Here is a 19,565-nt window from a genome sequence, read left to right as displayed (position 1 = left end):
GAGGTAGGAAGAGGATGCTGGGGTTAGGGAGAGAAGATGCTGAGGGTTGTAGGGGAGGGTTTGTGCTGGAAAGGCTTGCCGTGGGAGAACATTCGGTACCCTGATACACTAATCAGCTGTTTGCTCACACCTCTGCAGAGATTGAAGACATGCCACCATTTGAGCCACGGGTGTTCACAGCTGGCAGCGAGGAGCGTGTGGCCTGCCTGCCCCCCCAGGGTCTGCCGGAGCCCAGTGTGTGGTGGGAGCACGCAGGTGTCCGGCTACCTGCCCACGGCAGAGTCTACCAGAAGGGCCATGAGCTGGTGTTTGCCAGGACTGCCGAGAGCGATGCTGGTGTCTATACCTGCCATGCAGCCAACCTGGCTGGTCAACGGCGACAGGAGGTCAACATCACCGTGGCCAGTGAGTACCTTTGCTCTGAAGGTGGAGGTGAGATGGAGGGGAGCCCAGGTCCTAGGAGGTCTTGGGCTCTGGGTGTGATAGACAGAGGCTTCCCTGGTGTTCACCCAAGGCCCTGTCAGCTCTGGGCCCTGCGGTCTGGGAATCAGTCAGCTGCTGGGAGGTGATGTTGGAGTAGACAGTGGAGAGCCAGGCACAGAGGTTGGAGTGACAGCCCTCACAGAAAATGATCCTCTGGCTTCAGAGGAAAGAGCAATGGACTGGGAGTCTAGAGTTCCCAATGCTAAGTGACTATGGGTAGCAAGTCACCCGCCTTGCTGGGGTTCAGTTTCCTCATCCATAAATTGGGGCTAATAGCTCCCTGCCTACCCTACAAGATGGTCAGCAAGATCAAATGAAGTGGATAAAAGAGATTTTTCTCTTTTGGGAAGGTGATGGTGGACAAAGTTATAGGTGATTATAATTTTATTTGTCATTCTTTCTAAATTTCTACAATGGACATACTACTTGTGAAATAAGAGGAGGAAAAAAGCAATAGATATGACGAAGAGAGCATTGGACAAGTGCGCCAGGTGATGCTTATGCATGCAGAAGGGTGGAGGATGCCGGCTTTGATCCGTCATTCAACAGGCACTGAGTGAGCCGTGCCCTGTTCCCTGCACTGTGCTCTGAGGAGGAGGCCTGTGAAGTTAGAGAGAGAGTGCATGATGCGGGCAGGGCTAGATCCAGGTGCGGAGGGGTAGGGGATAGAGTTTGCAGGAGGGAGAGCTCCGTGACTGCCTTCCGTCAACAGATTTATCAAGTGCCTTCTTTGTGCTCGGCGCTGCTCCCAGTACTGGGAATGCAGGAGTGAGCAAAGTGGACAAAAATCCCTCCCCTTGTGGAGCGCATAGTCTAAAAGGAGCAACAAAGCAAACAGGAAAAACAGGTGAATGAGCAAGTGTATAATTTTAAGTGGCAGTAGAGCCATGAAGAAAAATAAAATAGGGTAAGTGACAGAGAGATGGCATGAGGGCCAGGGGGAGTTTAGAGAAGACTTTTCTAGAAGGTGGCATTTGAGTTGATACTTAAATTAAGGAAGGAGCCGTGTGGATAGGTCCTGAGACAGAAATGGGCTTGTATCTTGGAGGGACGGCAGTACCCTGTGTGGCTGGAGTTGAGTGAGTGATGGTGAGTGTGGTTGAGTTGTCTGAGAGGTAGAGTGAGATCTTGGGGGCCCTGTAAGAACAGAGTAGGGACTGTGACTTGTATTCTCAGTGTATCTGTTATCTGCTGCTGCATAACAAACCACTCCGAAACTTAGTGACTTGAAACAATAGCCATTGATTTGTGTATGATTCAATGGGCAGGGTTCAGGTGGGACGCTCATCAGCTCCGTCTCGGCAGGGCTGGGCTCACGCGTGTGTTTGCAGTCAGCCCATAGGTCGGCTGGTGGCTGGCTGTTCTCTGATATCCTTACTCACATGCCTGCCAGTTGACTGAGGATGTTGACCAGGGTGCCTGGGTTCTTTTTCATATGGCTGCTCCAGCAGGCTAGCTCAGGCTTCCTCACCTGGGGCCTGGGTCCCAAGAGTGCTAAAGTGGAGGTTGTAAGGCTTCTCAAAGCGTTGACTTAGAAGTTGCACAGTGTCACTTCCAGTGTATTCTGTAGGACAAGGCAAGTCACAGGCCACCCAGAATCCAGACAGTAGAGACACAGACTCTGCCTTTTTTTTTTTTTTAATTTTTTTTTTTGAGGAGGATTAGCCCTGAGCTAACATCTGCTGCCAATCCTCCTCTTTTTGCTGAGGAAGACTGGCCCTGAGCTAACATCTGTGCCCATCTTCCTCTACTTTATACGTGGGATGCCTGCCACAGCATGGCTTGCCAAGCGATGCCATGTCCGCACCCGGGATCCGAACCAGTGAACCCTGGGGCACTGAAGCAGAACATTCGAACTTAACCGCTGTGCCACCGGGCCGGCCCCTAGACTCTGCCTTTTGGTGGGAAAGGGGCAACATCACATTACAAAGACTCAAGAGATGGGAGGACCGTTAATGGCCATCTTTGCTAACAATCTCCCACACACAGTTGGAGGACGGGAAGTCCTTGCGGGGTTTTAAGTCGGAGAGTGGCATTTTCACAAGATTACTCTGGCTGTTCTGAGAAGACCAGATTGTTAGGGGCAAGAGTCTAAGGAGGGAGACCAGTTAGTAGATGACCATCATCATCCAGGGGAGATGTTGAAGGGGCTTGAACAGAGCTGGGAGCAGTGGAGGTGAGAGGTGGTCGTATTCCAGATATATTTTGGAGCTAAGGTAGGCAGGGTTTGTGTAGAATGAATGTGATGGGGGGACTGAGAAGTCAGGCTAGATTTTTGGCTTCTGTCATTGGCTTGATGGTGGGCCATTTACTGAGATAGGGAAAACTGGGATGAGCAGGTTTGGGGAGAAATCAACTGTTCTCTTTTGCACATATAAAGCTTGAGATGCCTATTAGATATCCAGTTGGAGATGCCGGTAGATAGTAGATGTGCAAGTCTGAAGCTCACGGGGGGAGGTCAGGAGTCAGGGTATAGGTTTGGGAATCATCCACTCAGACGGTATTGAAGGCCGTGGACCGAATGAAATCATTCAGGGAATGAGTATGGCTAAAACAGAGCAGAGATCTGAGGACCAAGCCTTGGAGCATTATGGGGTAATGAAAAGAACAAAGATTTTGGAGTCATACAGACTGGAGTTTTCAATCCTCTCTCTATCATGTATTATTAGCAAATGGCCATTACTTCTTTGAACCTCTGTCTTCTCAGCTGTAAAATGGGTACAGGAATATGTCCCTTGGGGGTTTGTTGTGACCATTAACAAAGATAATACTTGGAAGATGCTGGCGCCTGGGGCTTCACTAAGGCGTAATTGCTGCAGTTATTACCAGAGCAGACAGGGTTTCTGGACTCAGGGCCTAGCAGGGTATGAGAATTTCTTGGATTTGGATCCTTTGGTTTTGCAGACATGTTAATCAACTTTCTGTTTCGTCCCCGTCTCTCTAGCTGTGCCCACGTGGCTGAAGAAGCCCCAAGACAGCCAGCTGGAGGAGGGCAAGCCAGGCTATTTGCATTGCCTGACCCAGGCCACACCCAAACCCACAGTCATCTGGTACAGAAACCAGATGCTCATCTCGGAGGTGAGAACGAGGATCATTGCTGGTGGATGGGGCGAAAGCCCCTCCTGCTGCTGACTGTGCTCACACCCGTAGCACTCTTTCCCCAGAGGCTGTCCCCAGGGGGATGTTGGTAGGGGTTCAGGCTGAGACCTTTTCTGATCACATCTTGTGTTGCTGTAGGACTCGCGGTTCGAGGTCTCCAAGAATGGGACCTTGCGCATCAACAGCGTGGAGGTGTACGATGGAACGTGGTACCGCTGCGTGAGCAGCACCCCAGCTGGCAGCATCGAGGCCCAAGCCCGCGTCCAAGTGCTGGGTGAGCTGGCGTGTGCGAGGAGAGCACTTTGCCTGGCAGGCAGGAGAGTAAAGGGGAAGGGGCAGCAGGGTCCAGGGTCTTCAGGCCTGTAGCAGCCTGTCTAGCTTCCTCAATTCCTCCTCATTCACCCACCTGCCCTTCCTCTCCTGAAACAGAGAAGCTCAAGTTCACACCGCCGCCCCGGCCGCAGCAGTGCATGGAGTTTGACAAGGAGGCCACAGTGCCCTGCTCAGCCACAGGACGAGAGAAGCCCACTATTAAGTGGATACGGGCAGGTGGGAACTGTGTGGGCAGGGGTTGGGGGGCAGGCAGGATAGTCCACTGGTCAGATGTGTGTGTGTCTGAGGACCAGCTGAGCGCCCAGTTCCATGCCAGGAACTGTGGGATAGACGAGAAATGTAGGGCCGATTTGTAGTCCAGTTAGGAAGAAAAAAGCCAGACACAAAAGAGGTCAGATTACAGCATTAGACAACATAGAAGATGACTCAAGGCAACAAGTGATTGGATTGGTCCAGACGGTGCTGTAAGGTCCTCCCTCCCCCTTTTCAAAATAGTCATCCTTTCCGACATATGAGCAACACGGGCTCCTTTAGAACATTTTGGGAGAAAAAAATGCATAACCCCACCATCCATCATCATTAGATTTGTTCCTTTTTCTTTTTCTATGTGTATCTTTTTGTTTTTACACAGCAATTTTATTATACAACTGTATGTACATATAATTTTCACTTATTTAACTTACATGAGTAAGTCACCCTTACTATAGAAATAAAAGATGCAGATAACCGTATGTCATTTTATATTCTCTTTTACTTAACATTATCTAGCATTTCTCCATGTTTTTATACATAAACATTGGTTTTGATGATTGCAATAATATTCCAATGATTGGATTCACTTAATTTACTTAAGTGTTCTCTAAATGTTGGAGATTTGGGTTGTTAACCATTGTCCTTCCCTCTCTCTCTGTCTTTCTCTCTCTCTCTGTCTTTTTATTGCTGCAATAAACGTCTTTAAGCCAAAGTTTTTTCTGGATTTGGGTTTATTTCCTTTGGGAAAGATTCCCAGAAATGGAATAATTATGTATAAAAGGCTATGCACATTTTTACAACCCTTGATGCTGATTGCCAAATTGTTTTTAAAGGGCTGGACTAGTTTTTACATTCCCATTAACAGTGAGAGTTGGAGAGTAGGGTTGTAGGTTTTGAGGAGGACGTGGGCTCTCTGCTCAGGTGGTCTGGGGAAGCTTTCTGTGGGAGGTTCAAAATAGATTTGAATCCTGGGATGGTGGCAAAGAGCTGGAATGGGTTCTAGGAGTGAGAAGTGACAGGCAGTAAGGATGAGAACAAGGCAGATCGAGGGCCTATCAGAAGTCCAGCTGGCAGAAGTGATGTTATATAGGACAGTGGAAGGAAGTGAGACTGAAGAATTGGAAAAGGGGTTAATAATGGGGGACTCCCAATGCCTGGCTCAGGAGTTTGGACTTTCTGCATAGTCAGGAGGAACAACGTGTTTTTGAGTTGATGTGAGTGAGTGAGGACATTGCCAGCCACTCATGTAACTGGTCAATCCCACAATTCCCTTTGTTGCCTCTGTAGATGGGAGCAGCCTCCCAGAGTGGGTGACAGACAACGCCGGGAACTTGCACTTCTCCAGGGTAACCCGTGATGATGCCGGCAACTACACTTGCATCGCCTCCAATGGTCTGCAGGGCCAGATCCGCGCCCACGTCCAGCTCACTGTGGCAGGTGTGACTGGGGCAGGGCCTGGGGCTGGGGCTGGCAGGCCCCTGCTAACCCCCTTGCACACTGCTCACTGCCCCTTGCTGGGCTCTTCCCATCCAGTGTTCATCACCTTCAAAGTGGAGCCAGAGCGCACGACTGTGTACCAGGGCCACACAGCCTTGCTGCGGTGTGAGGCCCAGGGGGACCCCAAGCCACTCATTCAGTGGAAGGGCAAAGACCGCATCCTGGACCCTACCAAGCTAGGACCCAGGTAGGGCCATCTCCCTCCCACACCACCCCACTTCTCCTGCAGCCCGGTCTCCCCAGGAGCTGGCAAGGTGGGCAGTGTTGTGGCTTCTCTCCTGGCAGGATGCACATCTTCCAGAACGGCTCCCTGGTGATCCATGATGTGGCCCCTGAGGACTCGGGCCGCTACACCTGCATCGCGGGCAACAGCTGCAACATCAAGCACACAGAGGCCCCCCTCTACGTTGTGGGTAGGGGCAGGGAGGGGTGTCCTGCACAGGAAGCGGTGGGGCCAGACTTATTCTCATCTTTGTATGCATTGGCCCCCTGTACACAGAAGTCACTTACTCCGTTTTTGTGTTGGGGACCGGGATCCAGCTGTGCCCCCCACCGTGCACAGCTCAGTTTCAGGTTCCTTGCCTAAAGCTGTGCTGTCACTTATATAACATTCCACAGCGGGGGGTGAGCTGTTGGGGGAGAGCTCTTGTCCTAAAACTTTTCCTCCCAGGTCCCCTGCAGTATCCACACATCTGCCTGGGTGGGCGGGGAGGGCATCAAGTTGGGATGCAGCAGGACAAGCTCCCTTTGCCCTGGAGGCCCAGAGAGGATGATATTTCAGTTAAAAGGCCCTGACTAGGGTCAAGAACTCTCCTGACTATGCCTTTGGAGGTGTTATTTCCTCTTCAGGGGCTTGTTTCACATAAGATGAAAGTAGTTTAAATGAGAAGTTCTCAAGCTTTTTTGGTTTAGCGGCAGAAGTGTTTTTCTAGACAAAGTCTCACATGGGACTTTAAATGGATCACAGTGAGGTGATGAGGCCCCTTGGTTGAAGCCAGTGGGTGTGTGTGGGAGTTGGGGGATCTTGCATGGTCTCCTCTTTGGACCTCTCTCCCTCAGCTCCCCAGTGACTCCTGGCACCTCTTTCTCCGTGGGACCCTAGGCTTTTGAAAGCCCCTGGATTAGAAGATCCTTCTAAACCACATTTCTTGAAAGACCTGCTCTGTGCTAGGCAGGGTCTGGGATTCTAAACCAAAACTTCCCACATGCTGCTCTTCAGGGCCTGGCTCACGATATCAAGTCACTTAGGAAGCTTGTTAAGAAACAGTGTAGGTTTGTGTTGGCACCCTGACAGGTGTGTTTTCTATGTGTATCACCGGCCTCATGTTCAGATGCACAACCAACTTGGGAATCACTGGCCCCATGTCCCTCAGAGCTCCATATGACCTTGGTAGGGCCTGAGGACCTGGCCTTTATTGAAGCCAGTGACAGTGATGACCCTCCCTGGGTCTCTGTCTTGGTCAGGCCATCGAGTGTCTGGGAGTTTGTCATACGTGCGTGGTGGGGAGGGGCTGGAAGAGAAGTAGGGCTGGGTTTGCTTCAGTGGCCCCCGTTGCAGACCTCCCTGTGTCTCTCTCAGACAAGCCTGTGCTGGAGGAGTCCGAGGGCCCAGGCAGCCCTCCTCCCTACAAGATGATCCAGACCATCGGGCTGTCCGTGGGTGCCGCCGTGGCCTACATCATCGCTGTGCTGGGCCTCATGTTCTACTGCAAGAAGCGCTGCAAAGCCAAGCGGCTTCAGAAGCAGCCTGAGGGCGAGGAGCCAGAGATGGAGTGCCTCAATGGTGAGGGGCCCCTGGAGGTGGGAGGCAGTGCCAGTGTGCGGGTGCTGAGCGCCCTCCCGCGGCCACAGAGGAGAGAGCTGTGGCGCTGGGTAGCTGGGGCCAGAGCAGAGCTGTCCACCCCTAGCTGGAAGCCTATAGAGTTGGCTGATTCCCAGGGCCTTGGCTTTTGAGGAGCCTGGCTCAAGACTCCCCCATCGGAGCCTCTTGGGCCAGCTTCCTACGTTTTCCTGCCTTCTCCTCCCCAGAGCACTGAGCCTCAGATAGAATTAGTACATGTAGTCATGTTTCTGTTACACATCTTTGTCTCCCCACTTTAGTCTTTGAGTTCCCCCAAGGGCAGTCTGTCTGTTTCCCTCTTCCTGCCCTCCCTCTCCCCCGACTGGGAGCTCCCTGGGGCATTGCTGGGTCTACCCTATTAGCTTAGGGGTTCAGGAGCAGGGCCTGGTCTCCCTCATCTGATTTCCCCTTTGTGCCTGTTTAGAGCTTTGCACATAGGAGGTCCTATGAAAGCAAAAACCCTTCTGTCAATATGGTGTCCAGGGACCCAGGATTCAGATGACACATGCAGTTTGTTCCATTTCAGAGGTCGTAATCAGTTGCACCAATAAGTGGTCCTACCCTAAGGGATGTCTGTCACCCTGGCCTCTAGCCCCATCAGTTTATCTGTTGCATTGGCCCTTTGGTATGGAACACCGGGATTGGACCCATTTGGTGGAAGTGGGGGTTTGGAGGAGAGAACTGAGGTTCCCATGGTGGCCAGAGTGTCAGGTCTCATCTTGACCCTCCCCCTTGCTCCCTCTTCCCAGGTGGGCCTTTGCAGAATGGGCAGCCCTCAGCAGAGATCCAGGAGGAGGTGGCCTTGACCAGCTTGGGCTCTGGCTCCGCAGCCGCCAACAAGCGCCATAGCACGAGTGATAAGATGCACTTCCCGCGGGCCAGCCTGCAGCCCATCACCACACTGGGTGTGTTGGCTTGGCCACCGCTGTCCCTGCTTAACTACGGGCTACCCCTTCAGTCTTGAGGCTGGATTAGGGCAGTGGCTCTGAAGTCCCTGAAACCTAGAACCCTAGAGATGGAGGGGAGTGTGGGGGATCGAATCCAGTGTGTCCCCAGTGCCTCTCTCAGACCCTACTTCACAGATTTCATCATTTCTGCGTATTATTTACTTGAGGTTTTCTTTAGATTGACTCCCTCCTCCTTTTCTTTTTAACTTAACTAAAGTTAGCTTTATTCTAGGAAAAAATGAGAAATTTAAGTTTTTTCTGAGCACACATTAAAATGTGAAGACATGCTTATCATGAACCACCTAAAATTCTCGTACAAACCACCCTTTAGAAAAGGCTGACTATGAATCCCACCCCTTTATTTTACTGTTGGAGACCAGGAAGCCCAGGGCGGGCTGGGGGGTGGTTTGCTCAGGGTCACACAGCAGAACCGGGGCCACTGCCCAGTCCAGGTGAGTAGGGTGCAGCAAAGACTCCCCATGGTGTGACATAGGCAGGTGAGGCATCTCCCCAAGTCAGGGGCTCCCTCTGCTTGGGTGAAGGCAGCTGGCTGACTCAGAGCTGTACCCACAGGGAAAAGTGAGTTTGGGGAGGTGTTCCTGGCGAAGGCACAGGGCTTGGAGGAGGGGGTGGCGGAGACCCTGGTGCTTGTGAAGAGCCTGCAGAGCCGGGACGAGCAGCAGCAGCTGGACTTCCGGAGGGAGTTCGAGATGTTTGGGAAGCTGAACCATGCCAACGTGGTGCGGCTCCTGGGGCTGTGCCGGGAGGCAGAGCCCCACTACATGGTGCTGGAGTATGTGGACCTGGTATGCTGTTCGCGGGGGACCTGGGCCTCTCGGGCAGGGCAGTGCCCTGATGGCGGGGGCGGGAGCGGGGCACCATGGGAATCTTGTCTCATGCAGTCTCAGCCGAGACCTCGGCCACCTGCTGTTGCCACCTTGCGACTGGCGCTCCACTTCCTGCCCCCCCAGCTCTCTAACACCTGACTTTCCTTGATCAGCGCATCTTTCCCATCAGCCAGTCCTGTCTGTGTCTGGTGCTTGGTCCCAAGTTCTTGCTGGCTTTGCACTCTGTACACTGCATGGTTGCCTTCCAGGTCTTCTTCCCTGACTCTGGTTTTCTTTGGTTTGTTTTTTCCCGTTCTCCCCAGTGCTTGTCACCCCTTGAGGATAAACTTATCAGAACCTGGATTTCTTTCCTTCCCAGCATCCCATACATTGGAGGCCCCGTGTTAGCCTGGTCACTAGCCTTCTCCTTCCACTCCAGTTGTCATGCCCAGATCTGCCCCTTCATTCCCTGACTGATCCCGGCCTAGTCCCTTTGGTTCTCAGACTGCTGCTTATCCAGTCCCCGAGCTCAGGAGCAGGAAGGCGTGATCCTTAATCTTTCTACTAGCACGTGTTTCTGCTGCTGGTGTTCCCCCTGTTTGTTCCTGTCTGTTAGATAATAAACCCCTGGAGGGCAGGAGTTTCCTCTTAGGGGTCCCAGAAGACAGAGGGTGGGGACTGTGTTTTCCTCTTGGCTCCCTGAGGGCAGGGGCTTTGTCACCCACGTGTCTGGGGGCTCCTCTGAGGGTAGGAAGGACAGTCCTCTTCTCTTTGGGACTGGGAGAGTTTCCAGGAGACATCTCCTATGTGTTTAATTCCTGCTGGACTTATCCCCTGGGAAGGGGGCCCAGTCTGGGGTGAGTGTTCAGGTCAGGGCTTCTCACCACCTGCCCGGGTGGGAACCCCATGCGCACCTGCTTGGTTTGATGCTTTGGAGATAATGACTGGGCTTGGACCTGACAGAGACACTTGGCTGTTCCCTCAGGGAGACCTCAAACAGTTCCTGAGGATTTCCAAGAGCAAGGATGAAAAATTGAAGTCACAGCCCCTCAGCACTAAGCAAAAGGTGAGGACAGGAGGGAGAGGTCCCCAGGGTGGGCCAGGAGCAAGGGCAGTCATTTGACAGGTCCCCTGATGGAGAGCTCCCTGTGGGCCAGGCCCTGTGGTAAGTACTTTACAGGGGTTGTCTCACTGATCACAGCGATCCTGAGTATATGTTGCTATCCCCATTTTGCAGATGAAGAAACTGAGATTTAGAGACCTTAAGTGACTTGCCCAGATCGTGTAGCCTGCAGGTGGCTTTGTATTGACGTGTTGCTTTCACGTAGAAGAGCTGCTCTTCGCCTCTGCTGCCTGAGCGGGCCCTCTGCTCCCCTGCAGTGAGCACAGGGCTGCAGGAGCAGCAAGCAGCTGCTGCTCTAGGGGCCTGCTGGGCTGGGTGTGGCCCCCAGCATGGAAGACTCTCCTGTGACTGGGCTGCCCACGTTTCACCTGCTGTTGTTTTCACACTTTCACCCTCACGTGGGCTGTGGGCTGCTCAGCCTTTCCTTCCGGTTCTCCTCTGCCTTCTGGGCAGAGGGTTGTTCTGAGTACAGAGCCCTGGCTGGGCCCCACGGTGGAGCAGACCTAGGGTGAAACAGTGAAGAAGGGAAAGCTTGCCTCCTATCCTCTGCCCACCTCAGCCATCCCTTCTGGAGCCCAGCTCCTCCTGTCCCCAGCCTCCTCCCCTCCCCTCTGAAATGGACCCACCTCCTTCCACGTGACTGGACACTCTGCTTTCAAGCTGACAGCAGTCACCTTATAAACCAATCAGAGCTCAGGGCGGGTAGGCAGAGACTGGTAGGGCCCTCCCGCGCAGGGGACACTTCTCTGCCCTGTAGGCCTGTGACCCAGCTCACAGACTCTGGGGGCAGGGCAGAAGGGCATGGCCAGTTGATCAGTCAGGCAAGTGGGACCCTGGCTGCCCTGATCTCTGGGGAAGCAGCTCTGCCACCTTCAGACTGACCTCCTCCCATTACAGGCGAATTTACCAAGGTCACCAGATCACCAGAGCTGGCCTCCCAACACTGTGTCCCTGCTTTCATCTCTGAGAAGCCACAGGACTGTCTGCAGTGGCTGTAGATGGGAAGCCACAGGACAGGATGTGCTACTCCAGCTAGGTGGGATGTCAGGACCCCAGAGCTCACAAATCAGGACACATATGGAGCCAGCAACTCTTTAGTGAGTCAGCCATGGCCCTCAGGGCCCTTGGGGATGCGAAATTGAAACTGCCGGGCATCCTCGGGGCGCTTAGGATCTAGTCAGGGAGCTTGGGTAAATGAGTATCGCATGTGCTTTGCAGGCTTCAGGTATGACACAGAAAGCAAAAGAAAGACATAAATTAAGAGAAGTTGAAGACAGCTGTGTCCTTGAGGTAGACAAATGGTGTCATTAACAAAGAAGGTTTCCTGGTAGAGAAAGCCGTTTGAGTTCAGTTGTCAAGGACAGGAAGTAGTTGAATGGCAGGAAGAAGATGGCTTCAGGGGAGAGGGGAGTCAAGGTAGGTTTCTCTGGCTGGGACAGGGAATGTAGACGGGCTGACAGGAAGTCACTTACCTCCGTCACGTGACCTGAGGGACTATTTGGCTGCAAGTCATCACCACCTTTGCTAGAGATCTCTCCTAGCCTCTTTTTTTTTTTTGCTAGAGCATCTTAGATTTGATGGAGGAACTTCAATAAGTTGAGTTCCATACTCTCCAAGGACAATATTCTGCATCAGATGGGGGTTAAAAAAAAAAAAAAAAGCTGGTTTTTTTTCTGGACCGTGTGTCAGACTGAGGAAATCAGAATATCTGAGAGTGGGCTCTGAGGACCTGCATTTTCCAGCCAAGCTTTCCGGCTGATTCTTAAGCTCATTAAAGTTTGAGGAGCCTAGTGTAGGATAGTAGCTTTGAAATGTGTTTTGATTAGGATCGCCTGTAAGAAATGCATTTTATGACCCAGTGCACACATACACGACACGCACACACACACACAACTAAAGTTAAACATTCGTGACGCTATATTTGATGCACTTGATATTTCCTATCCTTTTTTTTTTAACTCACTAAATTGATTTTGAGACTCATGTGGGTCTTGATCAGTAGTTTGAAAAATACTGCTTTTTGAGGATTCCATGAAAATGAAAATTCTTAGGGAAGATAGATTAAAACATGTAGATACTTTCTTGTGCTAATAATTTAGGGAGTTGCTGTGTCTCTTTATGTTCCTAGGATCCTGGGGGAATGGGAGGAGGAAAAGTTAAGTCTTTAAAGGGAGGTGGAGTGGTAAGCAAGGGTGCTCCCTGGCCAAACAGAGCTGGAACGAGGTGTGGGTGGGCCTGGGGAAGCTGCAAGAGGATTCCAAGACAGCAGTGGGATAGTGCTAGAAATCAGAGACACGGGCCCTGGGTGTGGGCGTAATGGTAGGTAATGCTTATTAGAGTATCTGATAAGATGGTGGAGATTCTGAAGTCAGAGGACTGTGACCTGTGATTTCTCCTGGGATCACCTGTGAGCTAATGACAGGCGAGGAGCAGGGTCAGCTTAGCACACCTGGTGGACAGCGCCTCATGCACTCAGATGTCTTGATGGGAAACAGCCCGTTGTGATAAGAACTCAGTAGTGTCACAATGAGTTAGCCAGAACTTGGGCAAACCCTTGGATTGTGGGAGTTGGAAAGGAAGGGGTGGGTCTGGTCTTTACCAAAGAGCAGGTCTTTATAACAGTATTTGGAAATAATCCTGTGGCCATCTGATGGTGTCTTGCCCAGTATTAGGGAAACACTTAAGTAGCTTGGGCCTAACAGAATTCCCTTTTACTGCCCTTGCTTAGCCAGTATTTCCAGAAGCTCTGCCTCACTGGAACGATAGCAAGTTAGTCACCATGCCAAGTCCACTCTCTTCTGTTTCCCTTGACCAGCAGTAGACTGTTTCGCTTGGAGCCGGACCAAAGAGAGCAGGCTGAGGAGAATGGCAAGTCTGATGAGGACACATTACAAAAACCTCTGTCTGCCTCGGACAGATATCCGGGCAAGGCCGGATGATGCCTTGGGGTTTTGAAGCCTGAAGTAGAGCCTGTCCATTTATGATGACCACTTCAATGGTCATCTGGCCCTTTTCCCACCAGTGACAGGCACTTGGGGCCTTCTGAAGATAGTGGTCTGGGGGCTGTTTGGGGAGTGTGGCCTCTACTTTTCCTTGGAGACCCAGTGCAGGCTCTGCCTCCAGGGGACGGCGGGGTGGGGGTGGGGGGGCATCCCGGTAATCCTGGCAGACCTGTTCGCCTGACCGCTTCTTTAACCCTCTTCACTGGTTGCACACATTTGGTTGGAAGCTGTCTGGAGAGTTTGTGTCTTCACTTTTGACAAAGAAAATGCACCAAGAAGATGAGATTTTCCCAGCTCTCGATGGTATCCTTCGTTCAGGTCCTCTGCATGTGCAGCGTCAGTCCATACCTATTTGGTGGTGGTTTGGATCAGTGCTGTCTAGTGGCACTTCCGGCGATAATGGAGATGTTCCATTTCTGTGCTGTCCAGTGCGATAGTCATGAGCCTCCTTTGGCTGCCGAGCACTTAGAATGTGGCTAGAGTGACTGAGGAGTGAATTTTTAATTTTATGAAGTTGTTTTTTTTTTTTTTGGAGGAAGATTAGCCCTAAGCTAACTACTGCTAGTTCTCTGCTTTTTTGCTGAGGAAGCCTGGCCCTGAGCTAACATCCGTGCCCATCTTCCTCTACTTCATATGTGGGACGCCTACCACAGCATGGCATTCCAAGCAGTGCCATGTCCGCACCCAGGATCCGAACCGGTGAACCCTGGGCCACTGAGAAGCGGAACGTGTGAACTTAACCGCTGTGCCACCGGGCCGGCCCCCATAATTTTATGAAGTTTTAATTAATTTAAATAGCCACATGGGGCTGGGAGCTACTGTTTTGGACAGCATAGGTTTAGACCATTTTTTTTAAACTTTTTTGACTGAGAGCCACAGTAGCAAAAAGCACATTTTACATCACAACCCTACACATATATGTATATGTATATACATAGGCATATGTATATATTTAGAAAATGAAAAGCGTTTCATGAATGATACTTACCCTTACTATGATGGACTCTGATGTTTTCTATTGTTTTTTTTTTTTACTTTTTTTAATGCTGGTTCAGAGTCACTAAATTGGTTTCACAACATACTAATAGGTTGTGACCACAGTTAGCAAACCACCAGTGGAGGCAATGGGGCTGCAGGGATGTCACTGGCCAGTGCATAGGCTGAGAAGACCTGTCTTTGGAGTGGCCTTCTCCCAGTGTTTAGGCTCGGCTCCTCTGCCACCTTCCTGTGACCCTCGGAGCCAGGCCAGTAAAGCTGCTTGGAGCCAGCCAGGGATGCTGAAGGGCCAGTCTGTAGCCGCTTGCCACCTCTGGGCTCAGCGATGGGCACACAGCCCTTCCTGTGCCCCCATCACCAGTGCCATGACACAGGAGAGGCAGCTGCGGTGTTGAGGAAAGAGCCAGGCTTTGACATTCGGCTGGTGCAGAGCCTTGTGTGGGACCGTGGGCCGAGCTGAGGGTGAGCCCCACCTCACAGGGTGCATGGAGGAGAGGGAGCTGGTGTAGCTCAGAGCCCTGCACACAGGAGGTGCTCAGCAAGGGTTGCGGTCCCCTTCTCTCTGATTGGTGGCCTCTCACTGGCATTAGGTAACTTGGCAGCAGCCCCTCCACCACTCCCATTCACTTTGTTTCCTTTTTGAACTTCAGGAACATAGAATCAGCCATAATCTTCAGTTAATCTATGACATACCCTCATTATTGGTACACATGTGCCTCCTTTAACTTAGTTATTGTTGTTTTTTAATGTGTGTGTGTGTTTGGTAAGTTTTATTTTGATATTTCAAACTTAAAAAAGCGTACATAGTTCAAGGAACACCTGCAAACTCTTTATCTAGATTCACTTGCTTCCATTTTGCCCCATTTTATCATTCTCTCTCTCTGTGTATATTAGTATTTGTTATGCTTTTTTTCTGAACCATTTGAGATAAGTGTGAGGCCAACTTTGGGCCTTTGCAGTCAGATATGTATCAAATGATACCTCGTTGGACCTTGATTTGTGTTTCCTTGATCACTGGTGATACTTGTTACTAGCCACATTCTTACCATCTCTCCACGATTGCATTATGTGGTGGGTGACTTCTCTCCTGTGGATCCTGAGAGTGAGTCTGTATGCCAGAAGAAGCAGACAGCTGGCCCGTAACTTGTTAAATCATCTTCCCCAGGGACCTCTTTGCAATTTTTGTCTGCCGTGTTTTTATATACAAGGAAATGCTAGAGGTCCCACGTGTCCTTGGGTGGTTGCTTCCAAGGTTTGGATACGGCTATAGAGGTGAGGGGGCCCTGGGTCTTTACAAGCGCTCTCCTGGCGCTCACATTTTACCTCTGTTCTGTGGACCACCTTCTCCCAGGTGGTGGCGAATATAGTCTTTGTCTCCCTGCTAGACTGCCCTCTCACCAGGAGCCCTGTCTTGCCATCCCTGTTACATTCCACCAGCACCCAGTTGTGTTTGGCATACATAGATGCTCAATTAATATCCAGTGCATTGATATAGACTTTTAAAGTGTTAATATAATTACAATTATATGTAGTTACATAAGGTATTATATATAATAAATTCACATGGCTCAAAATTTTTAAAAAGGTACCAGTGAAAAATCTCCCTAACTCTCCTACACTTTGGAAAGTAGTTTGGCATTATTTTGTAGAGCTAGAGATACTCATAGTCCATGACCCACACCGAGATATCTTAGAGAAACTCCTGTGTACACTCTTAAGAATATTCATAGCTGCACTGTTCTTAAAATCCCCAAATGGGGAAAAAAACCAAATACCCATTGGCATTAGAAGGAATAAATTATGGTATGTTCATGATGAAAAAGAACCCTGGATGTGAGCTTTACGATTATTTGTGAAAATAGACATATGTCTTATAAACTTTCCTATATGTAGTTCACAATTTAAAAGAATATAAACCAAAAATTCCCCTACCTTTCTACTTTTTGGCCTCCAGCTCCCCTCCTTGGAGGCAACCAGTCATTTGTGTATCTACTTACACACATATTTTATATGTATATGTATGTCTGTCTGTTTTGTTTTTTATAAAACACAACTAGTAGAAAATTTGTAATTTTGAAGTTAAAAAAAAAAAAAAGGAACGACCCATAAAGATGTGAGCTCTGATTACTGCCCAGTTATTTTTCACCCAACAAGTGGTTACTGTGTTCTTCCTGTCCCATGTGCCACACACTTAATCTAGCACCTGCTGTGTGTCAGAGTGGTGCCAAGCACTTTATTTCATTCAATTCAGTTCTTCTGACAGCCCAGTGAGGCAGGTACTGTTATTATGCCCATTTTACAGATAAGGAAACTGAGGCTGTTGTGCCTTTGATTTGGGGCTTCCTAAGTATCACATGGGTGGCACCGAGACCCCACCAAGGGTTGTGTCGAGGGTGGGTGCCTCGATCCCCTAGTCGTAGGCTGCTCTGACAGGCCCCTTTCTCGCTTCAGGTGGCCCTGTGCACCCAGGTGGCCTTGGGCATGGAGCACCTATCCAACAACCGCTTTGTGCACAAGGACCTGGCTGCTCGCAACTGCCTGGTCAGCGCTCAGAGACAGGTGAAGGTGTCAGCCCTGGGGCTCAGCAAGGACGTGTACAACAGGTAGAAGGACGTGGGCGGGGTAGGGCGAGGGGCAGAGGGCAGATACACTTGGGTGGGAAAGGGCTTAGTGTCTGCTTAGTCCGAAGCTGGAGCGGGCAGAGCCTTCCCATCCTCTCTCCAGTGGTGCAGCAGCTTCCCAGCCAGTGGACCAAGGTCCCTGACACTTACAAATTTTCTCTAATGATAAAAATATTACAGGGGCTGGCCTTGTGGCATAGTGGTTAAGTTCATGTGCTCTGCTTAGGTGGCCCGGGGTTTGCAGGTTCAGATCCCAGGTGCGGACCTAGCAGAGCTCATCAATCTACACTGAGGCGGCCTTCCACATACAAAAACAGGAAGATTGGCACAGATGTTAGCTCAGCAACAATCTTCCTCAAGCAAAAAGAGGAAGATTGGCAAAAGATGTTAGCTCAGGGCAAACTTCCTCACACACAAAAAAATTACAAGCCTTTTTTCTTTTTTTAATAATGGTTTATGTGTAATTTATTCATATGGTTCCCTCTGTAAAGTACTGAATTCAGTAATTATTATTTTGAAGCCTAAGACGTGAAGCTCAGCACCCACGGCCAGAGATTGCTCTGGAATGCCTGCACACACTACATAGTGTCTCTGGGAACTTCCCCTCGAGTCACCCCAGTTCTGAGTCACCCCACTTCATGGTTTAGTCATGATTGGTTTATCACTAGTAAAGCTCTTTAAATTTTCTTTCCATTTAACATGTCCGTTTTTCACATTTTTTTAAGCCAATACAGAAAAGTATGTATGATAATTAGTGTTTTTTCTTATATTAACATTTAGGCAAAGTTTGATTCTTACTGGAATTTTTTAACCATCAGACCCCATGTGGATGCCTCCAGACTTCATCCCGTATGCCTCTATGCTCAGCATAAATGTTACCCATTTCCGTAAATGCCTAGATGTAGAGGAGTTGGGTTCTAGCCCGGGTATGAGACCCAGACCTGGGATGAGGTTGGGATCTGGGCTGTGTCCCTCACCCCACCCCACCGCCATGGCTGTGTGGTTCTCTCCTGCAGTGAGTACTACCACTTCCGCCAGGCCTGGGTGCCCCTGCGCTGGATGTCCCCCGAGGCCATCCTGGAGAGCGACTTCTCCACCAAGTCTGATGTCTGGGCCTTCGGTGTACTGATGTGGGAAGTGTTCACTCACGGAGAGATGCCTCACGGTGGGCAGGCAGACGACGAAGTGCTGGCAGGTAGGCAGCTATGTCTCCAAGGGACAATTCCAGATGTTCTCCAGGTGGAGAGCTTGCTCAGGGTCCTGAGGCCGGTTCAGCCCGTCTCCCCTCTCAGGCTTAGTATTAGCAGGTACACAGATATGGCCACTTCAGTGGTTAGAATACTGAAATACTTCCATGCTGGTTGGTAAATAGCCCTTGTCCCCAGTGCTCACTCCAGCCACTCTGATGCCTGCCCACTGACCCCACTGCAGCCCCCATGCATTGGCTGCCTCCTGTGCTGTGTGGACCCTGCCCCACCAGCTAGAGAGAGCTAGGGCCGGGGGAGTGCCCTTTGGTTACAACATTGTTGCAAGTATACTCCTTGAGTATTGACTCGCCCATACTGGCCAGCGCCCCCTAGAGTCTCCCTCGTGTGGTTGCTTGTGGGAACTGCAGGCTCCAGAGAGTGTTGGACAGGTGTTTTGACTGACATTCCTCCCAACATCTTCCTGCAGACTTGCAGGCTGGGAAGGCCAGACTCCCGCAGCCTGAGGGCTGCCCTTCCAAGCTCTACCGGCTGATGCAGCGGTGCTGGGCCCTCAGCCCCAAAGACCGACCTTCCTTCAGCGAGATCGCCAACACCCTGGGAGACAGCCCCGCTGACAACAAGCCGTGAGGAGGGAGCCCAGGCAGGCTGTGCCTCAGGATGGCATGGGCAGGGGAGGACATCCTGAGGGGCGCCCACAGCATGTTGGGCAAGATCCTGGTGTTCCCTGGCCCTAGGGGCCCTGCCCTGGCACCATGGGCACTGCTGAGGTCTGGGCAGGCCTGGGCTTCCCTCCTCTTCCTCACCCTCAGCCCTTGGGGAGGCTGACTCGGACCCAGACTGGGTGACTCGGGCCTTGGGCCGGGCAGCTTTCTCTGCTACCCCTTCTCCCGTCAGGGACAGTGTGGGTGCCTCAGGTAACCCCAATTTCTGGCCTGGGTCTGCTCCCCTTGACCAGGTCCAGTTATGCCACTCACCTGTCTACTCTATCCAGGGAGGGCTACGCTGGAGGTGAGCTGGGTTTGAGGGCAGTTCCTTAATATACTCAAGTTCCTGGGTAGTTCTGGCCCACAGGGCCCACCTCGGGGTGTGCACCAGGATCTTGGAGGACACTGCCAGTGAGTCCTCCCTCCATGGACTTGTGCTGACCTGGACCCGTGCCTCCTCTCCACCCTTCTCTCCTTTCCTCATCCTAAGTGCCTGGCAGATGAAGGAGTATTCAGGAGCTTTTGACACTATATAACCCGCCCTTTTTGTATGCACCATGGGCGGCTTTTGTATGTAATTGCAGCGTGGGGTGGGAGGGTATGGGAGGGAGGGGTGAGCCCTGGAGGCGCTGG

At 51.1% G+C, this 19,565-nt stretch overlaps 1 protein-coding gene across 1 annotated transcript in view; it reads left to right on the top strand.

Moving 5' to 3' along the window:
- PTK7 (protein tyrosine kinase 7 (inactive)) overlaps positions 1 to 19,565 on the top strand; it is a 58,034-nt gene extending 38,469 nt beyond the window's left edge. Inside the window, exons 7-20 of the mRNA XM_046640110.1 lie at positions 139 to 405; positions 3,428 to 3,561; positions 3,721 to 3,856; positions 4,012 to 4,131; positions 5,455 to 5,604; positions 5,701 to 5,851; positions 5,950 to 6,077; positions 7,244 to 7,447; positions 8,254 to 8,409; positions 9,025 to 9,257; positions 10,264 to 10,344; positions 16,851 to 17,002; positions 18,037 to 18,215; positions 18,695 to 19,565. Of these exons, the coding sequence (XP_046496066.1) occupies positions 139 to 405; positions 3,428 to 3,561; positions 3,721 to 3,856; positions 4,012 to 4,131; positions 5,455 to 5,604; positions 5,701 to 5,851; positions 5,950 to 6,077; positions 7,244 to 7,447; positions 8,254 to 8,409; positions 9,025 to 9,257; positions 10,264 to 10,344; positions 16,851 to 17,002; positions 18,037 to 18,215; positions 18,695 to 18,855 (2,252 nt within the window). The 3' untranslated portion in view covers positions 18,856 to 19,565. The remainder of the gene's footprint in view (positions 1 to 138; positions 406 to 3,427; positions 3,562 to 3,720; positions 3,857 to 4,011; positions 4,132 to 5,454; positions 5,605 to 5,700; positions 5,852 to 5,949; positions 6,078 to 7,243; positions 7,448 to 8,253; positions 8,410 to 9,024; positions 9,258 to 10,263; positions 10,345 to 16,850; positions 17,003 to 18,036; positions 18,216 to 18,694) is intronic.

Source organism: Equus quagga, chromosome 15 (genome assembly GCF_021613505.1).
Source record: "Equus quagga isolate Etosha38 chromosome 15, UCLA_HA_Equagga_1.0, whole genome shotgun sequence".
NCBI classification, from domain to species: domain Eukaryota; kingdom Metazoa; phylum Chordata; class Mammalia; order Perissodactyla; family Equidae; genus Equus; species Equus quagga.
This window is presented reverse-complemented; position numbering and strand designations above follow the sequence as displayed.